This window comes from Micromonas commoda, chromosome 14, assembly GCF_000090985.2.
Source record: "Micromonas commoda chromosome 14, complete sequence".
NCBI lineage: Eukaryota > Viridiplantae > Chlorophyta > Mamiellophyceae > Mamiellales > Mamiellaceae > Micromonas > Micromonas commoda.
In genome coordinates, this window is record NC_013051.1 from 768,904 (window position 1) to 786,324 (window position 17,421).

At 65.6% G+C, this 17,421-nt stretch overlaps 10 protein-coding genes across 10 annotated transcripts; 5 read left to right on the top strand and 5 right to left on the bottom strand.

Moving 5' to 3' along the window:
• Positions 1–137: 137 nt before the first annotated feature.
• On the top strand, positions 138–1,685 carry MICPUN_64245 (predicted protein; the record flags this gene model as incomplete). The annotated part of the gene is made up of 1 exon (XM_002506002.1): positions 138–1,685. The coding sequence occupies one exon, from the start codon at positions 138–140 to the stop codon at positions 1,683–1,685; it is 1,548 nt and encodes a 515-aa protein (XP_002506048.1).
• Positions 1,686–1,761: 76 nt separating this feature from the next.
• On the bottom strand, positions 1,762–4,779 carry MICPUN_64246 (Nucleobase:Cation symporter-1 family; the record flags this gene model as incomplete). Its single annotated transcript, XM_002506210.1, has 1 exon — positions 1,762–4,779. One exon carries the CDS (start codon positions 4,777–4,779, stop codon positions 1,762–1,764), a length of 3,018 nt encoding a protein of 1,005 aa, XP_002506256.1.
• A 435-nt stretch (positions 4,780–5,214) lies between these two features.
• On the top strand, positions 5,215–5,950 carry CUPC21 (hypothetical protein). The gene has a single exon (XM_002506003.1). The coding sequence runs from the start codon at positions 5,396–5,398 to the stop codon at positions 5,774–5,776; it is 381 nt and encodes a 126-aa protein (XP_002506049.1). The 5' UTR covers positions 5,215–5,395; the 3' UTR covers positions 5,777–5,950.
• MICPUN_113341 (hypothetical protein) lies at positions 5,897–6,886 on the bottom strand. Its single transcript, XM_002506211.1, has one exon. The coding sequence runs from the start codon at positions 6,880–6,882 to the stop codon at positions 5,974–5,976; it is 909 nt and encodes a 302-aa protein (XP_002506257.1). The 5' UTR covers positions 6,883–6,886; the 3' UTR covers positions 5,897–5,973.
• A 156-nt stretch (positions 6,887–7,042) lies between these two features.
• Positions 7,043–7,979, top strand: MICPUN_52068 (predicted protein; the record flags this gene model as incomplete). Its single annotated transcript, XM_002506004.1, has 1 exon — positions 7,043–7,979. The coding sequence occupies exon 1, from the start codon at positions 7,044–7,046 to the stop codon at positions 7,977–7,979; it is 936 nt and encodes a 311-aa protein (XP_002506050.1). The 5' UTR covers position 7,043.
• On the bottom strand, positions 7,957–11,508 carry MICPUN_95940 (predicted protein; the record flags this gene model as incomplete). The annotated part of the gene is made up of 2 exons (XM_002506212.1): positions 7,957–10,623; positions 10,717–11,508. 2 exons carry the CDS (start codon positions 11,506–11,508, stop codon positions 8,044–8,046), a joined length of 3,372 nt encoding a protein of 1,123 aa, XP_002506258.1. The 3' UTR covers positions 7,957–8,043.
• Positions 11,509–12,697: 1,189 nt separating this feature from the next.
• FBPASE_4 (Fructose-1,6-bisphosphatase) lies at positions 12,698–13,783 on the top strand (the record flags this gene model as incomplete). Its single annotated transcript, XM_002506005.1, has 1 exon — positions 12,698–13,783. One exon carries the CDS (start codon positions 12,698–12,700, stop codon positions 13,781–13,783), a length of 1,086 nt encoding a protein of 361 aa, XP_002506051.1.
• Positions 13,784–14,040: 257 nt separating this feature from the next.
• MICPUN_104208 (predicted protein) lies at positions 14,041–14,946 on the bottom strand (the record flags this gene model as incomplete). The annotated part of the gene is made up of 2 exons (XM_002506213.1): positions 14,041–14,493; positions 14,626–14,946. 2 exons carry the CDS (start codon positions 14,944–14,946, stop codon positions 14,041–14,043), a joined length of 774 nt encoding a protein of 257 aa, XP_002506259.1.
• Positions 14,947–15,408: 462 nt separating this feature from the next.
• On the bottom strand, positions 15,409–16,240 carry MICPUN_109513 (predicted protein). The gene is made up of 2 exons (XM_002506214.1): positions 16,166–16,240; positions 15,409–16,009 (listed from the first exon to the last, which is right to left on the bottom strand). The coding sequence occupies exons 1-2, from the start codon at positions 16,219–16,221 to the stop codon at positions 15,568–15,570; spliced, it is 498 nt and encodes a 165-aa protein (XP_002506260.1). The 5' UTR covers positions 16,222–16,240; the 3' UTR covers positions 15,409–15,567.
• Positions 16,241–16,537: 297 nt separating this feature from the next.
• MICPUN_64254 (predicted protein) lies at positions 16,538–17,419 on the top strand. Its single transcript, XM_002506006.1, has one exon. The coding sequence runs from the start codon at positions 16,667–16,669 to the stop codon at positions 17,237–17,239; it is 573 nt and encodes a 190-aa protein (XP_002506052.1). The 5' UTR covers positions 16,538–16,666; the 3' UTR covers positions 17,240–17,419.
• The last annotated feature ends 2 nt before the right edge of the window (positions 17,420–17,421 follow it).

The window sequence follows — 17,421 nt, forward strand, 5'->3', positions numbered from 1 at the left end:
TTTGAGCCCGGCGTGTCACCTCCTGTCTCGTTCATGCGGGCCTCGCGAAGGGGCGCACGAAGACGAGAAGGTTTCGAGGTTTCGTCGTCGCACTCCGAGGGGGGCGCTCGAGGGTTCAGTTCGCGTCGAGTCGTATCATGGCGCGAGGCAAACGTCAGAAGGTGGACGACGGCGAGGAAAATGCCCTCGCGGTCTTCCAGGAGGGCATGGTGCGATGCGTGGTCGCCGCGAAGGGCGCGAAGCAACCCGGCAGCGTCCCCGGATTTTGCAACGCGAAGATGCGAGTGAACCGAGACGTGTCGGTGCTGGCCGTGGCGGCTGCCGCGATGGAGCGGAACGAGCGAGAACCCGGTCTCCCCCTCATGAAGTGCATCGACGCCTTCACGTCCTCGGGCATCCTCGGCCTGCGATGGTGCGTCGAGTCCGCCGTCCTCTCGGGTTGCGACCTCGCCGTCACCATGAACGATCTCTCGAAAGACTGCGCAGCCCTCGCGACGCACAACGCGCTCGCAAACTTGAGCGATGGGCACTCGCTCGACCCAAAAGCGGTCGAGCCTTGGGGAGATTCGAATCCCATTGATGCGCTGAAAATACCAGGGACGAGGTGTGGGACGACCCACGTCACGGTCAAACCCGCCGGCGTCGCCCTCCACGAACAACCGCACGACTTCATCCACCTCGACCCCTTCGGCTCGGCGGCGCCCCACCTCGACGCGAGCATGTCCCGCGCCCCGCACCTCGGCGTGGTCGCCGTCACGGCGACGGACACCGCCGCGCTGTGGGGGATATACCCCGCGGTCGCCAGGAGGCACTACGGCGCCGAGTTGGAGGTTGGCGACGGCGAGGCGCAAAACAACAACCTCGGCGGCGCCGCGGGCCAAGCCCGTCGACCTCCCTGGTTCCGGGAGCTCGGCGTGAGGGTCCTGCTGGGCGCGATGGCCCGCGCCGCGGCGAGGCACGACCGCGGGATCGTCCCGCTGTCCTGCCTCGCGTCGGATCACTTCGTTCAGGTTTGCGTTCGGGTGCAGAGGGGCGCGGCGGCGGCGGACCGTTCGTGCTCCGACGACGCCATCGGCGCGTTTTGGCACTGCGACGTGTGCGATTTAACGGCGTGCGGCGGCGGTAGATGCGTCACCGGGGGCGGAGGGGAGGTCGGAGGTTCGATCCCCGGAGGAGGCGGCGGAGGTCGACCGTGCGCGCACGCGCGTTCTCTGGGCCCGGGTTGGCTCGGCCCAATCGGCGACGTCGATTTCCTTCGACGTATGGAGCGCTTGGCGGAAAAGTCGACAGCGCTGGCGAGGGATCGGCGAGAGGCGTTCGCGTCATCAGGCGCGTCACCTCGCGGCGGGGCCCCGGGCGGCGTGTACGAGGGCGCGGAGGGCGTACACCCGCGGACGCTGAAGCTAATCAGGCGGCTCATCGAGGAAGTGCGAGGTCCGCCGCTGTTCCGAAACGTGTCGAGGTACACCGGTGGCGGGGTGGATCCGCCTCCGATGGATTTGGTCGTGGACGCGTTGCGAGACGCCGGGTACGTCGGAAGTAGCCGCACGCACTTCGACGCCGCCGGGGTTCGAACGGACGCGTCGCCGGAGGAGTTACGGAGGATCGTGGGTGAGGTGGCGGCGAGGCGCGTCGGGGAGCGGTCGCGACGAGCGAGCGAGCGCGAGGGGAGCCCGGGGGAGTGAGACCAAATCCATCGCGCCACGGACAAAAACGCGCGACGTCTCTTTTACCTTCGAAGGTAACTTTTAGCTCTAGTAATTACACGTTGAAGCCGTCGGAGCCGCCCATGAGAGCCGCGACGACGAATACCATGACGGCGGCGAGCAGCACCAAGACACCCAGCGCGCCGTTCGTCTCGCCGCCCGTCGCCATCGCCGTGGCCGCGGACGCGTCGGGCAGCTCGGGGTCGGTGGGCGGCGCCGACGCGAGTTTAGCCGCGAGCTCCTCAGCTGCCTTGGCAGCCTCAGCCTTGGCAGCATCCCGTTCAGCCCTCATTTTGGCGACGTTCTCAGCCTCCCGCTTGGCGGCTTCCTCCTCCTCAGCCTTGGCCTTCGCCGCGGCTTCAGCCTTGGCCTTCTCCGAAGCCTCGGCCCTGGCGCGGGCCTTGGCCTCAACCTCCGCCTGATTCTTTTTCCGTTCCTCCTCAGCCTTCTTGGCCGCCGCCGCGTCAGCCTTGGCCTTAGCCTCGGCTTCAGCCTTGGCCTTAGCCTCAGCTTCAGCCTTGGCCTTAGCCTCGGCTTCAGCCTTGGCCTTAGCCTCGGCTTCAGCCTTGGCCTTCGCGGCCGCCTCAGCCTTAGCCTTCGCTTCGGCTTCCTTTGCCTTCTTCATCTCGGCTTCGAATTCCCGTTTCCTCTCCTCCTCCTCCTCGCGCCGCTTCTTCGCCGCCTCGGCAGCCTCCTTCAAGGCCTCCTTGGCAGCCTCGGCGGCGGCCCTGGCCTCAGCCTTGATCGTGTTGACCGCCGCCACCATCGCGCGCTCCTTTTCCGCCGGGGGAGCGTCCGCGTCTCGAATGATCTTGTCCATGTACTTGTACACCAAAGACTCGAAGTGCATCTCGCACTTAACCTTGAGCTGGTAGGAAGCCTCCACCAGCCGCCTCGCCTCCTTCAGCGCGAGGTCTCGGTCAGCTCCGAAGCTCATCTTGGTCGCCTCCTCGTACTGCGCCACGGCATCGGTCGCCTCCTTTCGGGCCTTGTCCATCTCCTTCTTGGCCTGAACGACGTCCGGCTTCTTCATGACCTCGTCCAGCTTCTTGCGCTCCTCAGCCTCCTGAGCGTCCAACCGCGCTTGGACCTTGCGGCCGATGCTGCCCGCGTCGACGGTTCGCATCGCTCGCGATATCTTTGATGCCGTCTCCGGATCCCTAGCTTTTGGCGCCAACAGATCCGAAACGCGCTCAGCCTTGGCCTCCGCCTCCGCCGTCGCCTCGGCCCGGGCCTTGCGCTCAGCCTGGACCTCGACGTACTTGGTCGCCGCCTTGCGCGGGATGGACGCGACGAAAGCGACGGTGGCCAGCGCGAGCGCGGCTGTCTGTTCCAGGCACATCGTAAACTGCTGAAGCGGCTGCGCGCTCTCCAGCCACCGCGGTATCGCCGGGAACGCCGCGTATGACGCGAGGTACGTCACCGCCGCCAGCGCCATGCCCACCAGCGACGAGTACTCGCTGTTGACGATGTACAGGTTGAGCCGCGCCTGTCCCGTGGACGCGAGCGACGACGCGACGCCGGACGCGAGCGCGTAAAGGTTCGGCGCGGCGCCGACGGCGGCGGCGGCGACGGCCCTCGTACCCACGCCCCCCTGGTACCAGTACCTACCCTCCGCGTCGCTTCGCCTGTACAGCGCCTCGGCGTCGATGCGCCGTTTGGACGTGACCCAATACTCCGCCAGGACGACTCCGATGGCGGGCGCCACGAGGAGCGAGCCTATGCCCGCCGCCCACGAAGCCGACGCGATGACCTGCTGCCACGTCGGCGCCAGCGGCGCGGCAATCAGCGCCAACGCCGCGACGCTGAACGCCGCGCGTCGCGCCCCCTGCGGACGCCACGCGCGTACCGTCGCCACCGCGCCGACGCTCGTCGTCGTCGCGTTTGTCACCAGGCACGCCGCCGTCACCGTTAGGAGACACGCGATTGGCGACGATTCGCCGACGACGCCGAGCGCGGCGACCGAGGCGCACCCGGCGAGCACCGGCAGCCAGAACGCCTGCGCTTTGAGGTACCCGTCGCCGTTGACGCACTTCCTGGCGTAATCCGGGAGGATCGCGGCGAGGGTGAACCAAACCCCGGCGGTGAGCATGGCGTGAGTCCAAAACTCTCGGGGAAGCGACGCGAGGGGCAGGTCCAACGCCAACGCCTCCCTGAACCCCGCGTGTGCGGCTCGGCAAAAGTGAAATGCCACGAGCGCGCTCCCGCCTCTGGCGCACCACATCAACCGTTTGTCCGGCCTCGCGAGCACCAAAGCGGCGCACTGGACGCCCCAGAAGGCGAGGTACGCCACGAGCCGCTCAAAGAGTCCCAAGAGCGAATCGGGATCGGCGAATACGCCGTCGTAGAGGACGCCGTTGTTGGCGAGCGCGGACGCCGCGCCGAGCAAGGCTTCGCCGCCCGCGAGGGTGACGAGCGTGAACAGCACGAGGCCGAGGATCCCGCGGCCGGCGTCGGCGATCTTCGCGCCGCGGACGCCGAAGGACGCTCGAGCCATGACCGGGAAATTGACGCGCGATCGGATGGCGGGGAGGGTGCACGCGTACACCAACGGGCCCGCCGCGGCGGTGCCCAACGCGGTGCTCAGGCCGAGCTGCCACCACACGAGCGGCGCGAGCGTGCTGAGATTCCATCGCACGAAGCCGAAGGGCACGGAGAGCACCACCGCGGCGACGGCGAGGCAGACGAACACGGCGATGGATCGTTCGTACTCCAGCGGCTGCGACGCGACAAAGTCGTCGCTCATGGCGAGCGCGGCGCCGTCGCGCGCGTCGTTCGGGGTGTTCTCGTTGGACGCCTGGGTCTCCGCGGCGACCACGGCGTCCCACGCGGGGTCCTCGTCGAAGAACGAGACCGACGCGGGCGGGTGCGGTCCGCGGGGGAACGCACTTTGTTTTTCGACGCGCGTCATGGCGGGCCGGGGGATCGAAGGCTTTGAGCGCCCGAGCGCGGCGGGGAGCGCGACGATGGACGGAGCCCGAGCCTTGGGCTTAGCTCCGTACCCCCGCGCGCGCCACGCGTGCCACGCGCGCGCCACCGGGGCCATCACCCCCGTCGTCGACACCGCGAACATCGTCAGTCTTGGTCGTTGTCGGCGAGCTCTGATTCAAGCAGTCGACGGATGTGCCTCGAACCGTCGTGCGGTGCGTGAGCCGAGCTTCGCGGCCGTATCAGTCGCGCGCGGCGGTCGCCCGCGGACGTGAGGGTCCGAACCGAACGGCGCGGACGTCCCTCCGGCGCGGAAACACTGTGCGGCCGCGGCGAGACCCCTCCGCCTCTTCAGTACACTCTCCACCCCTCAACGCCTCTCGTTTCGCCAACGAAGCTTCAAATTTTATGCGATGGACTTTTGGACTTCGGGTGTCCGACCAAAAACGACGGTTTATTTCACGGGTCATGTATCATATACGAGGAAATAGGTCGGTTGCAAACTCGCGGGACAGCCAGGCGAGCGTATCTTCAAGCGTCGTTTTGCTGAGTCATACACGGATCCTCGCCATAACCGAACGCGCCCGAGACGTCCGTCCCGACTCGAACGCCAGTGGCGAACGCCCCGAAACAGACCCGCTCGCTTCGTTCGAGCCCACTCACACCCAGAGCGCAGGCGATACTCTCGTCCGCACACACCACCCGCGCGCTCACGCCGACGCGCTTTCGCCAAAAGTTGCCACCCGTCACTCAAAATCCAGATGCACGCGTGCGGCACCACGGTCGCGTCACTCTCCCTCTCCGCTCGCGCGGCGGCGCGCGCTAAGCTCTCTAAGGTCTCCGCGAGGCACATCACGGCGCGCTCGCCCGCGCGACGCGCGCGAACGCGCCTCGGTGTCGTCCCGAGGAGCACGCCCAAGGAGGAGATCGAGATGGATCCCGACGCCAACATCGAGCCGTGCCTCGTCGGATGGAGCGATCAGGACGAGAACGGGGTGGACGTGTACTGCTGCGAGCAGCCCGGCGGCGGGGTCGTGTGCAAGACGATCAACCCGGTGGACCAGCAGGAGTGCGAGGTGGTGGAGGACGAGAAAGGAGACCTGACCGTGGCGTGCGACGACGACGAGGTGCCCAAGAGATGAGGCTCGAGTGCCACTTTTGCTGGTTTGGCATTTTTTCCCAACCCACCCAGGGATCGGCGCGAGCTCCGTGCTTTCCGCGCGTAGTCGCCCGACGAACCTCGCGATGTCAAACGTGTTGTTACAGTTACAGTTGTTACACTTAGTTACAGTTGTTACACTTCGTTGCGGTCTCAATCACCCGCGCCGCCGTCCATCAATCAATCATTCGATTCGTCAACGAGACGATGCGCGGGGTCGACGTCGGCGAGCGCTGCTCTCAACGCCTCGCACTCCCTCCTCGCGTCGCTCAACTGTTCGGTCAGCGCCTCTATCTTCTCCTCCGCGCGTCGCGTCGCAGCCTCCGCGGCGGCGCACCTGTCCTCCGCGGCGACGAGCGCGGGGTTCATCGTGAAGACGTCGTCCTTTGGCGCTCGAGGCGATCGGTCTCGGCCGCCAAAGGAGGGATCGCCGGTGGGCGCTTCCGGGTCCGTCCCCGCACCGTCCCCGGGTGCCGACTTTTCGTCCCCAACATCCCCGTCCCCAATATCCCCAACCCCTCGCATCTCCGTCCACCGCTGCTTTCGCTCGGTCGAATTCGATGGTTCCTCCCGCTGCGCGCCGGATCGGCCCGCGATGGAACCCCAAAAGTCAGCCACACGCTTCGACGCGGCTGCCGCCACCTCGGTGACGACCTGAGCGCGCTCCCTCGCCGCGCGCCTCCATCGCTCGGCCTCCTTCGGGTCCACCCTCAGCCCGCTCTTGCCGATACTCGCGTGGGTGTGACCCGCGGTGAGTGCCTTGGGCGAGACGGCCTCCTCCGCCGCTTTGGCGTACTGCGCCTTGGCGAAATCGTACTCGCTCGCGAAGTCGTGCTCCCAGAACGGCTTGGACTCGACGGATGCGGGCGGGTCCTCGCGGCGCGTGGCGACCCTCAGGCCGGGCATGCCCCGATCGAGCTCGAATTGATCGACGGTCGCCCCTTTCGTCCCGTCGTCGTCGTCGTCGTCGTCGAGGCTTTCCCGCTCGACGGTGTCACCGTCGTCGTCGTCGCTGTCGAGCGTGAACGAGGGTTCACGAGCCTTCATGCCGGGGGCGGAGGGTACCGCCACGGTCTGCGTCGCCGTCATGGGGCTCCGCGCGTTGTTTGTGGCCGTGACGCGCGTTCTCGAGTCCGAAGAGGTGTTACGTACCGAAGGAGAAGAAGGTAATATTTCCCGCGACGTCCGCTCCTGTCCGGAAATATTTTGGCGCGAAGTGGGCTCCCAGAAGACACTCCCGATCACACGTCATGACCTGGGGGTTTGGCCAGGAGTACGACGATTGTCTGTGTGGTGGCGTGCCCGCGGTGTGGCCGCACTCTCCACGATGGCCCACCGATGCCGTGGCCCATTCCAGGGTTCTCACGGCCCTCGAGCTGCACCACCCTGAACTGGGGAGGATGTTCTCGTCGGTGTCGTTCATCCTGGATAACTACAAGAAGCAGCGGATGATGGACGTGGCGTGGGTTCACTTCAACCACCTCAAAGATAAGTACCACGCCGATGGCATCCTCCGCACGATACCGGAATGGGTAGAGCTGATGTGTGTGCCGACGGGATGGGACGGTGAACCCCTGCTAAAGTCGGGGCGGGAAGGGCCGGACCCAGTACAAGCAAGGAGCTTGAAGTGCAGCGCATACGACTTTGCCGCGGTGTACAAGGACCATCTGGCTTTGGCACCCAACGCCTATAGCATCTCCCGCCGTTCGCTGCAGAGGAAGTGCGATTACTGCAAAAAACCCACCACGGGAGAGTGCGCTGTGTGCGGCGAGGCGTGCTGTTCGAGAGAGTGCATGCTGAAGCTTGGGAGAAGCCACCGAAGCGAATGTGAGATGGTGTACGAGAACGGCGGCAGCCTCGCGTCCCTCTTAACCTTGTTCGAGATGAGAGATGCTCTGACACCTGACGAGTTCAAAGCGGCGACGGGGGGCTTCTTCAATCCAATCGGCGGGGCGCGCGGATCAGACAGCCGCGAAGGGAAAAAAGGTGCGAGTCGCGTTGCTGTCGAGGGTTGGAACAAATTTTGCGGCCGCCCCGGGTGCAAGAAGGACAGCTGCGCCATGAAGTGCAGCAAGTGCAGGGTAATCTACTACTGCGGAAGGGAATGCCAAACCAAGGACTGGAAGGCGCACAAGCGGGTGTGCGCGCAAATGGCAAACGGCAAAGTCAAGCCTTCGGAAAGTTGAAAAAATCATATTACTCGCGCCGCGTGACGTCAGTTTGGTCCGTCAGGATTCGCCCTCGTAGGAGCTAAACCCTGTCGATCCCGTCATCCTTCTTGGGTCCCTTCATCGCCTTGAGCGCCTCCGTGGCGAACCCCGCGTTGGCCGCCATCGCCTGACGCATCGCCTCCATCGCCGCCGCAGCCGCGGCGCTAGGGTCAACCGAGCCCGCGCCACCCGCACCCCCCAACGCGTTCGCCATCGCCTGAGCCGCGCTCTTGGCCGCGTCCTCCTCCGCCTTCTTCCTCGCGATGGCGGGATCCGTATCGCCCGCCACCGTGACGCACGTGAAGATCTCGCCGTCGCCGAGGCCAAGCTGAGCGTACACCTCGTAGAGGTCGTCCACGGTGGCAGCCTCGTACATAGCCGGCAAGTCGCTGATGCAGCTGACATCCTTGGCGGGGGCGAGCACGTCGCCCAGGGCGGTGTACTGCATCAAGTCGACCCAGTACGCGTTCGTCTTGAGCTCAGTCTCGTGGCGCGTCAGGAGCGTCATCCGCGCGCGCTCAACCTCGCGAACCGATATTCGCTGCGACTTGAACCCGCGAAGCACCCGCAGCGCCGCGTCGAGCGCGTCGTCAATCTTTGCCGGCGTGGACGTCACCACGAGCCTGTACGTGGTGGCGTCGCTGTTCTGCAGCCCAAACGCGAGCTGGAAGTTGCAGTCGTACGTGAGGCCCAGGGCGTCGCGGACGGTGGTGAACAAGCGACCGCCGATGACCTCGGTGAGGAGCATGCCCGCGACGAACGTGGCGAGCGGGTTGGCCCTGCGAATGGACTGCGCGGCGAACGGGTTCTGCTTGAGCGCCGCGGACGCGTTGACCGGGTCCTGGGGGTGGTATCGCACCCCGTCCGGACCGACGAAGGGGTTCTGGGCGGTTAGGGTCTCGTCGTCGTCCTCGCCAGTCGGCTCGGGCGGCGGGGGCAGCGGCGGGTTTCGCATGGGCGCCCACATCTTGGGACCCGGACCGGCGAGCACGGCGCAGGCGCGCTCGTCGCTGTCTCTGAGCCAGAGCCTCTGCGCGCGCTGCTCATCCTTGGCCGGGACCTCCTTCAGCGTGAGCGGGGTGAGCGGGAGGGGCTCGACGTCGATCTGCGGCGTGAGCGCTCCGCCCGGCGCGGCGGTGCCGAGGAACTTGACAATCATCTCGTCCATCTCCGCGGGGTCGAAATCGCCCGCGATGTTGACCTCGAGGGGCCCGGACTTCAGCTGCGCCTCCACCGCGGCGACGACGCCGTCGAGGGTGAGCTTGGAGAGCTCCTCCCGGCTGGGGTCCATCAGTCGCCTGTCGCCAAACACGGCGTGGTTCACCTTGTCATGGGTGAGGAGCTCGAGGTTGCGTTGGGTGTTGAGCTCGAACATGCGGTAGATGTCCTTGACCCTCTCCAGCGCGTTGCCGTCCCAGACGGGCTGGGAGGTGAGCAGGTGGATGATCTCGAGGGTGGTCCTCAGGCCGCCCTTGACGGCGAACGCGGCGTCGAGGAAGAGGTACTCCGCCTCGGGTTCAACCTCGAACATCACCAGGTTCTGCATGGTGATCAGCTCAACCTGCTTGCGGGTCCACTGGCCGATGGATCCAACCTCCTGGAGGGTCCTGAAGCCCACCGCCGCGGCGCCGATGCCGCCGGGACCCGCACTCACCGGCTCCGCGGTCCTGCCGCCCGGGATGACCAGCCGGAGGAATCCGCTGCCGGGCTCGTTGTTTGTGACCCGGTAGTTGACGCGCACGCCGTTGGAGAGCACGCGCTGGTGCACGCCGGTGGCCTCGTCGATCGTGGCTGACACGATCGCGGGCTTCCTCTCCTCCATGAGCGTCGCCACCTCCTCGTCGGACAGGAGCTCGTCGGGCACGTACACGTCCTCCATCGCCTCAATCTCGCCGTAGTCGGCGGACAGAACCTCCTTCACCTCCTCCTCCGTCATCGTAAACGGAACCTCGGTGCCCTCCGCGTCGGTGGTGGTGCTCGGGACGCACGCCACGATCGCCGTGGTCAGACCTCCCAGCGGGTCCTTCTCGTCCGGGCCCTTGCCGTACTCGGCGAAGAAACCCAGGAGCTCGCGCGCAACCTCGTTCACGCCTTCGAGTCGGATGACGTCGTCGAGGCGGACGAGCGCCTCGTGGCCCTGCACCTGGTCCATCACGACGTGGCCCAGGGCGTCGTGCTCCATGACAAAGTCGAGGTTCTCGAGCGAGGGGACGAACCCGGCCTGCTGCGCGAGCTGCTCGCTGTCCCGCATCATGGCGCCCTTGAACCTCTGCAGCTCGCCGGGGGTTAAGCCGCACTGCTGCAGACGTCGCGCCTCCTCCACGGCAATCTGCAGCGCGTACTTCCAGTGCAGGGGCTCGCACGTCACCGTCACCGTGGACACCGTGCAACCCTCCCTCGCCGAGTCGGAGTGGTCCAGCTCGCACCGCTTGTAGTGCTCGTGGTCGAGCTCCGCGTACCGGCTCTGGATGCGGCTCTGCAGCACGAGCAGCACGATGCGCTGGTTCACCGTGCGGTGAAGGTCGCCCATGTGACGCAGGGGCAACACCGGGAGCTTGCTGAAGATGTTAAAGCTGACGTGGCTCAGGTGTTCGTGCTGAAACAGCTGTACCCCGCTCTCCTTGGCCACGAACGGGCGGTACGGGTCGTCCACCCCCGCGGCTTTCGCGGCTTTATCCGCGGCGTCGATGATCTTAGCCGCGGATGGGGGCACGCCGTACGCGTGCTTGACCGGGGGCCTCACCGCGTGCCTCTGCCGCATCACGGGCGGGTCCGACGTGGGCTCGCCGGTGGCCTCGTCGATCTCCACCGCGGGTGCCGCGTCCCCGAAAGCCTTCTCGATCATCTCGACCACGCCGGGGACGTCGGCGTGAAAATCGCCGACGACGTAGAGGGTGGCGTTGGCGGGGAAGTACCACCGATCGTGAAAGGCCCGAACCTTCGAGGCGTCCCAGGACGCCACCTGGTCCAGCTTACCGATGGGGAACCTGCACCCGAGGTTATTGTCCCAGTGCAGGTGCTGGAGCAGCTGGCAGTCGACGCGGTACTCGATGGTGTTCATCATCTGCGCCTCCGCCAGCACCGCCTTCTTCTCCTTCTGGACCCTAGTCTCGAGCATCTGCGGGTTGAACGCCACGTCGTACAGGATGTCGAGCACGTTGGGAAGCATGTAGATGCTGTCCTTGTTGTACGTGGGCGAGTGCACGTGGAACACGGTGTGGTGAAAGTCGGTGTACGCGTTCCCGCGGGTGCCGCTGCCGAGCCACGCGTCGCGCTTCTTAGATCCCAAAAACGTGACGTGCTCCACCAAGTGCGCCAGCCCCTGCTCGTCCTCGCGCTCGTCAACGCTCCCCACGTGCATCTCCAGGTGCGCCTCGAACCTGTCCGACGGCACCTTGTTGGGCAGCACCACGTACCGCAGACCGTTCGGTAGCACGCCGCGGGTGATCTCGTCGTGCGCGGGGAGCTCCTCGTCGAGTAGAGACTCCACCGCGGCGGGTTCCATGACGGTGGCGAGGGAGTTGACGACGGAGGACCATCGGGAGGTGGAGGATGAACCGGGCTCCTTGGCGCCCGCGTTCGCCGCGACGTCCTTGTCGGAGGCGGCCGCGCGGGGCGCGAAGAGGGGGCGGGCCTGCCTGACCGCGTCGTTGGAGCGGGATCTGAGCGGGGCGCTCCGGTGGAGGCTCGCGGACCGCTCCATCTCGCGGCGGAAGCCCGGGGTGGCGACGCGGCGCGCGAGGGACGCGCGGGAGAACGCCGCGGTGCGCATGGACGCCGCGGGCGCGACCGCGGACGTCGCCGCGGTCGATCCGCGCCGGGTCGGCGCGGGCAACCGGGCGGGAAGAATCGCCTCCGTGGCGCGCTGCGGTGAGGCGCGAACGACCGGGGCACGCGCGGGCCTCACGACGCGCGCGAGGACGCGCGCGGACGCGCGGGGCGGCGCGGTCGCGCGCCGCGGGGTCGCGCGGTGCCCGATCTTCGGGGTCGCCATCGCGCTCGCGGCGCTCGCGACGCTCGCCATCGCGCGAAGTTCCGCTTCACGCACTTGCGCACCGGCGGCGTACGCTCGGAAAGAGACGAAGCTCCGGGTTGGCGGTCCACGCCGAATGCCCCGCGGTTACGAGCGCGTTCGAACTCCGAACGAACTCTCCGACGGTCGTCCTCGACGAACCGGTTAACGTGGACTCGTCGCGGGCGTGCACCTGCGAGAGTTGTGACGAGCGCGACGCGCGTCGACCCCGAAGGTTAGGTATCCCCGTTCGTCGACCTTCCGCTGAACTCTCGCACCGCCCAACCGCCCGAACCGGGACTCGGATGGGACGAGTCTCATCACGACAAAAATTCTGACTGGGGCGCCATATAAAGCGACAGATATTTGGTTGCCGTGCGATCGCAGCCAATGATCGACCGGGACGCCTCCGTCGCAGCCAATGAGGAGCGATACGCGATCTGTGACTGAAAAATCCGTTCCAACCGCGGTGTTTCAAATCGAGTGGCCAGGGTGGTTGCGTGACGCCGGCTGGGTGGTTTCGGGCATCGGACACGGGTCGTCTCAGACTCGGTCGGGAACGAAGATAATTTCTCGGTTGGTCCGTCGGGCGGCGCGCGCACAACCCAGCCGCGCGCGTCACGGCGGCGGTGCCTTTGACACACTTCCGGGGCGCGCACGCGTCTCGTTGATCGGCGGGGCGATGAGGCGCGTCGCGAGCTCGCACTCGATCGACGATTACGGCGAGGACCTGGACTCGTTCGTCACCCTCAGCAGCTTCATCCTGACCGCCACCGAGGTGTGCCCGTCGCTGGCGGCGAAGGGGCACATCAAGAAGGAGGAGGAGACCGATCTGTGCATCCTGCTGCAGAGCATAGCGACGTCGTGCAAGTACATCCAGAACTGCGTCCGAAAGCTCGGTCTCGCGAACCTCAGCGGCAAGAACGGCGGCACGACGAACGTGCAGGGAGAGCAGCAGATGAAGCTGGACGTCATCGCGCACGACGTGTTCACGCGGGGGCTGGACGAGAGCAAGCGGTGCACGATGCTCATCAGCGAGGAGGAGGAGGAGGCCATCATGTGCACGAGCTCGCCCAACGGTCGGTACGTCTGCGTCTTCGACCCGCTCGACGGCTCCTCCAACATCGACTGCTGCGTATCCGTCGGCTCCATCTTCGGCGTCTACCGAGCAAACGCGCTGGGCAAAGGCGACGTCAACGACGTCCTGAGGCCCGGGAAGGAGATGGTCGCCGCGGGGTACTGCATGTACGGCAGCGCGTGCACCATGGTGCTGACCGTGGGAGGGAACGTGCGCGGGTTCACCCTCGACCCGAGCCTCGGCGAATTCGTCCTGACGCATCCCAAGATCAAGTGCCCGCCGTCCGGGGCGACGTACTCGGTGAACGAGGGCAACAGCAGGTACTGGGGCGGCGGGATGAGGCGGTACGTCGATCACGTCAAGTACCACAAGGAGAAGCCCCACGCGCTGAGATACATCGGGTCCATGGTGGCGGACGTGCACCGCACCCTCCTCTACGGCGGCACGTTCTCCTACCCGGGCGACTCCAAATCGCCAAACGGCAAGCTGAGACTCCTGTACGAGTGCTTCCCGATGGCGTACATCATGGAGAGGGCGGGCGGCGCGGCGTCGGACGGTACGCAGCGCATACTGGACGTGTGTTGCACCGGCATACACCAGAGGCACCCCATACACATGGGCAGCGAGGAGGATGTCGAGGAGATCGACCGGTTCTACCGAGAGGCGGCGGCGGACCCAGACGCGAGGTAGGAAGAGGCGTCACGCGACGCGGGGGTTGACGTGATTCGTCGAGGGTTCGCGAACCTTAGGAGCGAGATTGTTTTACGCGGGAACACGCCGAGCGGCTGGTTCCATTGTTAATGCGACGCGAGTAGTCTACGTCGCCATACGTTTCGAGTCGAAAGCTTTGCGCGGCTTAAGTTAGAAAAAAGAATTGTGGTGTCAGAGACTAAAGACACGTTTCGTACAGCACCCTGTTTTTACAGCGATTCCTCCACATCCGTTCGTCACCCCGCGAACGTCATCGCGGCCGAGGGAGCCGTAGCGCTTATCGCAGCCGACTCCCTCCTCCACTGCACCAGAATGTGCAGGAGATACCCGAAGAACACCAGGTTGAAGAGGATCAAAAGTTTGTTCAGCGCCGGGTGCTTGGCTGGTATGACCAGCAGCCAGGTGACGGGAGCATAGATCATCGCCATCTTGCGGTCGAACACGTTGGCATCCGGCAAATCGTAGAAGTACCACAGCGCGATGCACATCAGGACAGTCGTCGCGTACATGGGATACTTGTCGTGATCGTAGTCGGCGTCGGCATCCTTACCGCTCCGGAACGAAGAGCCCGGCGAGTGCGGGCTCGCGGGTTCGCCCCTGGCGGCCCGGAGGTCCTCCTGCGCGTGCGCCAGCCTGTTCTGCATCTTGAGTCGCATGCGCTCGGACTCGCGAAGTTTCTCGTACACAGCCTGGGGGGATGGAGACGGGACGCGTTTGGTGAGTCTCGACGTCGGCGCGTCGCGTTTTGAAAATGATACACGTCTGGGAAAACGACCATCGAACCGTCGGGGATGATCTAAGGTGTGTGCCGAGTGACTCACCTTGTATCGCGTCTCGCTATCATCCAGCTGCTCTTTCACCGCCGCCATCGCGGCTCCATGCCTCTCCCTCAGCCCCTCGATGAGCTGGACGTCCTCCACAGACCCGGGTGTACCGCGCGGCGTGAAGAAGGATGCGAACAGCTCGTCCACTCCCCGGCCCTTGACGCCCGCGATTGTGCGCGCCGTCGCGAGCGACACCTGGACCGGGAGGGACGCGAGCGCGGTGAGGTGGTAAAGGAAGGCGACGGGGAAGATCGCCGCGGCCTTGATGCACGTCTTTGACGCACGGCTGGCCATCGGCGCGAGCGCGAGACCAGCCATCGCGCTCCCCTTGTTTTTCAGATTCAACCTGCGCTCGCCAACGTCAGTGTGAGATTTTCCGCCTTGGAGCACCCTCGGGTGGAGGCGCGTAGCTCGTATCGGTTCGCGCCGCCGACGGTCAACCCGGATGAAACGACGGTAGCGCGCTGGTACGACGACCGAACCCGACGAGCGTGCGTGACGCGCGGCGAGGGCTCGTGTGAGGGCGCGGTCGACTCGCTCGGGAGGGTCGCTCCTTGGGAAGGAACAAAAAAGCACTCGAAAACGACGTATCGAGGCCCGGCTGAGCTGGCCTACCTGCGAGTCACTCACTGTGCCAAGTGGAGTTTTGGCTTTGGCGCGGGTTGGGATCGACGAGAAATTTTTGTCTTCCTTTTTGGCAGCGAGTGCGCTCAACCCCCCGGTGTGCCCAGGATGGATGTCGCGCCCGGTGCGTCGGAGACGGAGGCGGCAGTCCGGCGATTCGCGTGTGATCTCATCGTTCACAAACACACTACTTCCGCTACGTGTTTGCGTGGGAGCCTATGTACAGCCGCCGTCGATCTTCACCGGCGGGTTGGGGAGCACGGAGACGTAGCCTCCGCGCTGCGACCCGGGTGGCGACCTGGATGTCGGTGGTGTTTAATCCTTCTTGGGCGCGTTGGCGTTGGCCTTCGCGAGCTCTTCCTGCGCCAGCTTGGCGGCACCCGCGGCGGCCGTCATCCCTTTCTCGAACGCCTCCGAACCGTACTTCTGGAGGAGCTCCGTCGCCGGCGCGAGCTCCTTCTGCACCGCAGAGAGGTCGCCCTTGGCGAGCTGGGCGGAGACGGAGTCGATGATGGGCTCAGCCTTCTTGAGAGTCTCGCGGATGCACTTGTCGTAGAGCATGAGAGCGCCCTTGAAGCGAGGGGAGGCGAGCCAGAAGATGAAGCCGCACTTGGCGAAGCGGTAGCCCGGGATCCAAAACACGCTGTAGTCCGCGAAGGACTCGGCGATCATGAGCACGGAGTACACGACCCAGTAGGTGAGCCACTGGGTGTCGTCGTTCTTGGCATCGCTCTCGATCGCCTTGTACGAGGCGTACCTGTTTTGGAACGTCACGGGGATGGGGAGCGGGATTTAGCGTATGCCCATCGATTTTGAGGGGTGCGGCTCGGGATTCTCGAGGGGGCGCGTAAGAAAAAAGGGGGGCGCGTGGCGCGCGGGGAGTTCGCGCGGGACGACGGGTTGGAGCACTCACGCAGGGTAGAGGAAGCCCAGGAAGAAGGTGTAGACCCTGAAGAGGAAACTCAACATGGTGACCGGCCTTTGTGTTCACGCGCTGACGCGGAGGTGAGTGAATGGAAGAGCCCCGCACACGCGGCCTCTTTCCTCGTGGTAGAACGTTCAAAAAGTCTCTAAAAGTTAAACCGAAAAATGTTGGGTCGCGAACCGGCGTTCAAGTCGGATCTGGAGATATTTGTTTAGTCGGGTCGTATTTCGGGCCATTTCGCGCCAACATCAGACTGGGCTCGCATGTGAGATCTGATTTCGAGCCCACCTGGCCAATAAGATTCTGCCCTGGGGATAAAACCCGATTGGTGACCTTGATGCCCACTCTCGGACCGCCCACCTCTGTGTGTCGACTGTTACAATCATGCTCGCCGTCGCCACCCGCGCTCCCACCCTCGCCACTACCGCGGGCTCCCGCGCCGCCGTCGCCGGCACGCGTAACGCCCGTGCCGTCAGCGCCCGCCCCGCGATGGCCGGCCGTGCGCGCACCGGGATCTGCACCGGAACCCCGTCGAGCCACGGCAGGCGCCTCGCCGTCCGCGTCCGCGCCTCCGAGGAGTCGGACACCGCGACCGAGGTCGCACCCAAGGTCGTGGACGCTCCCCCCAAGTCCAAGCCCGGCGTCGGCAAGCCCCCGATCAACCCGCTCTTCCTCGCCGCTGGCGATTTCGCCGCGGCGGTGCTCATCACGCTCGTCGCGCGCGGCGTTGCCGGCGAGGACGTCATCTCCGCGGGTACCGTCGCGGCCATTCCCCCGTTCGTGGTGGGCTGGGTCGGTGCCGGGTACCTCGCGGGTGACTACGATGCGGATTCGCCCAACGCGGCGCTGTGGGGTGACGCGCCGCGCGCGATGACCACCGGAGCGCTGACTTGGTTCTCCGGCTCGGCGTTTGCCATCCTACTTCGCAACGCGGAGGGGTCCATGATGCTTCAGGCGCCCGTCATCAACGAGCAGGTGGAGTTCGCGGGTGCGCTCGGGCTCATCTGTGCCTTCCGCGCGGCGGTCGCCATCGCCAAGCCCGGCGCCTCGGACAAGATCTGAGCGTCGGTTACGACGACGTTGTTAACACTGAGTTCAACGTCGAGGGTTGGTTGGTCGGCGAGTTGGCTACGCCGCGGCTCGGGTCGGGGCGGGGGGTCCGGGTGCAAACGCGGGCGCGGGACGGCGCGGACTCGGAGGCGCGTGTATATCATCTTTAATACGAAACATTCACCGTAGATTGT

Coding starts and splice junctions, on each gene's coding strand:
- CUPC21 (XM_002506003.1), top strand. CDS start 5,396: ATGCACGCGTGCGGCACCACGGTCGCGTCACTCTCCCTCTCCGCTCGC.
- MICPUN_113341 (XM_002506211.1), bottom strand. CDS start 6,882: ATGACGGCGACGCAGACCGTGGCGGTACCCTCCGCCCCCGGCATGAAG.
- MICPUN_109513 (XM_002506214.1), bottom strand. CDS start 16,221: ATGTTGAGTTTCCTCTTCAGGGTCTACACCTTCTTCCTGGGCTTCCTC. Junction 16,010..16,165: donor CTGGGCTTCCTCTACCCTGC/GTGAGTGCTCCA, acceptor GTTCCAAAACAG/GTACGCCTCGTACAAGGCGA.
- MICPUN_64254 (XM_002506006.1), top strand. CDS start 16,667: ATGGCCGGCCGTGCGCGCACCGGGATCTGCACCGGAACCCCGTCGAGC.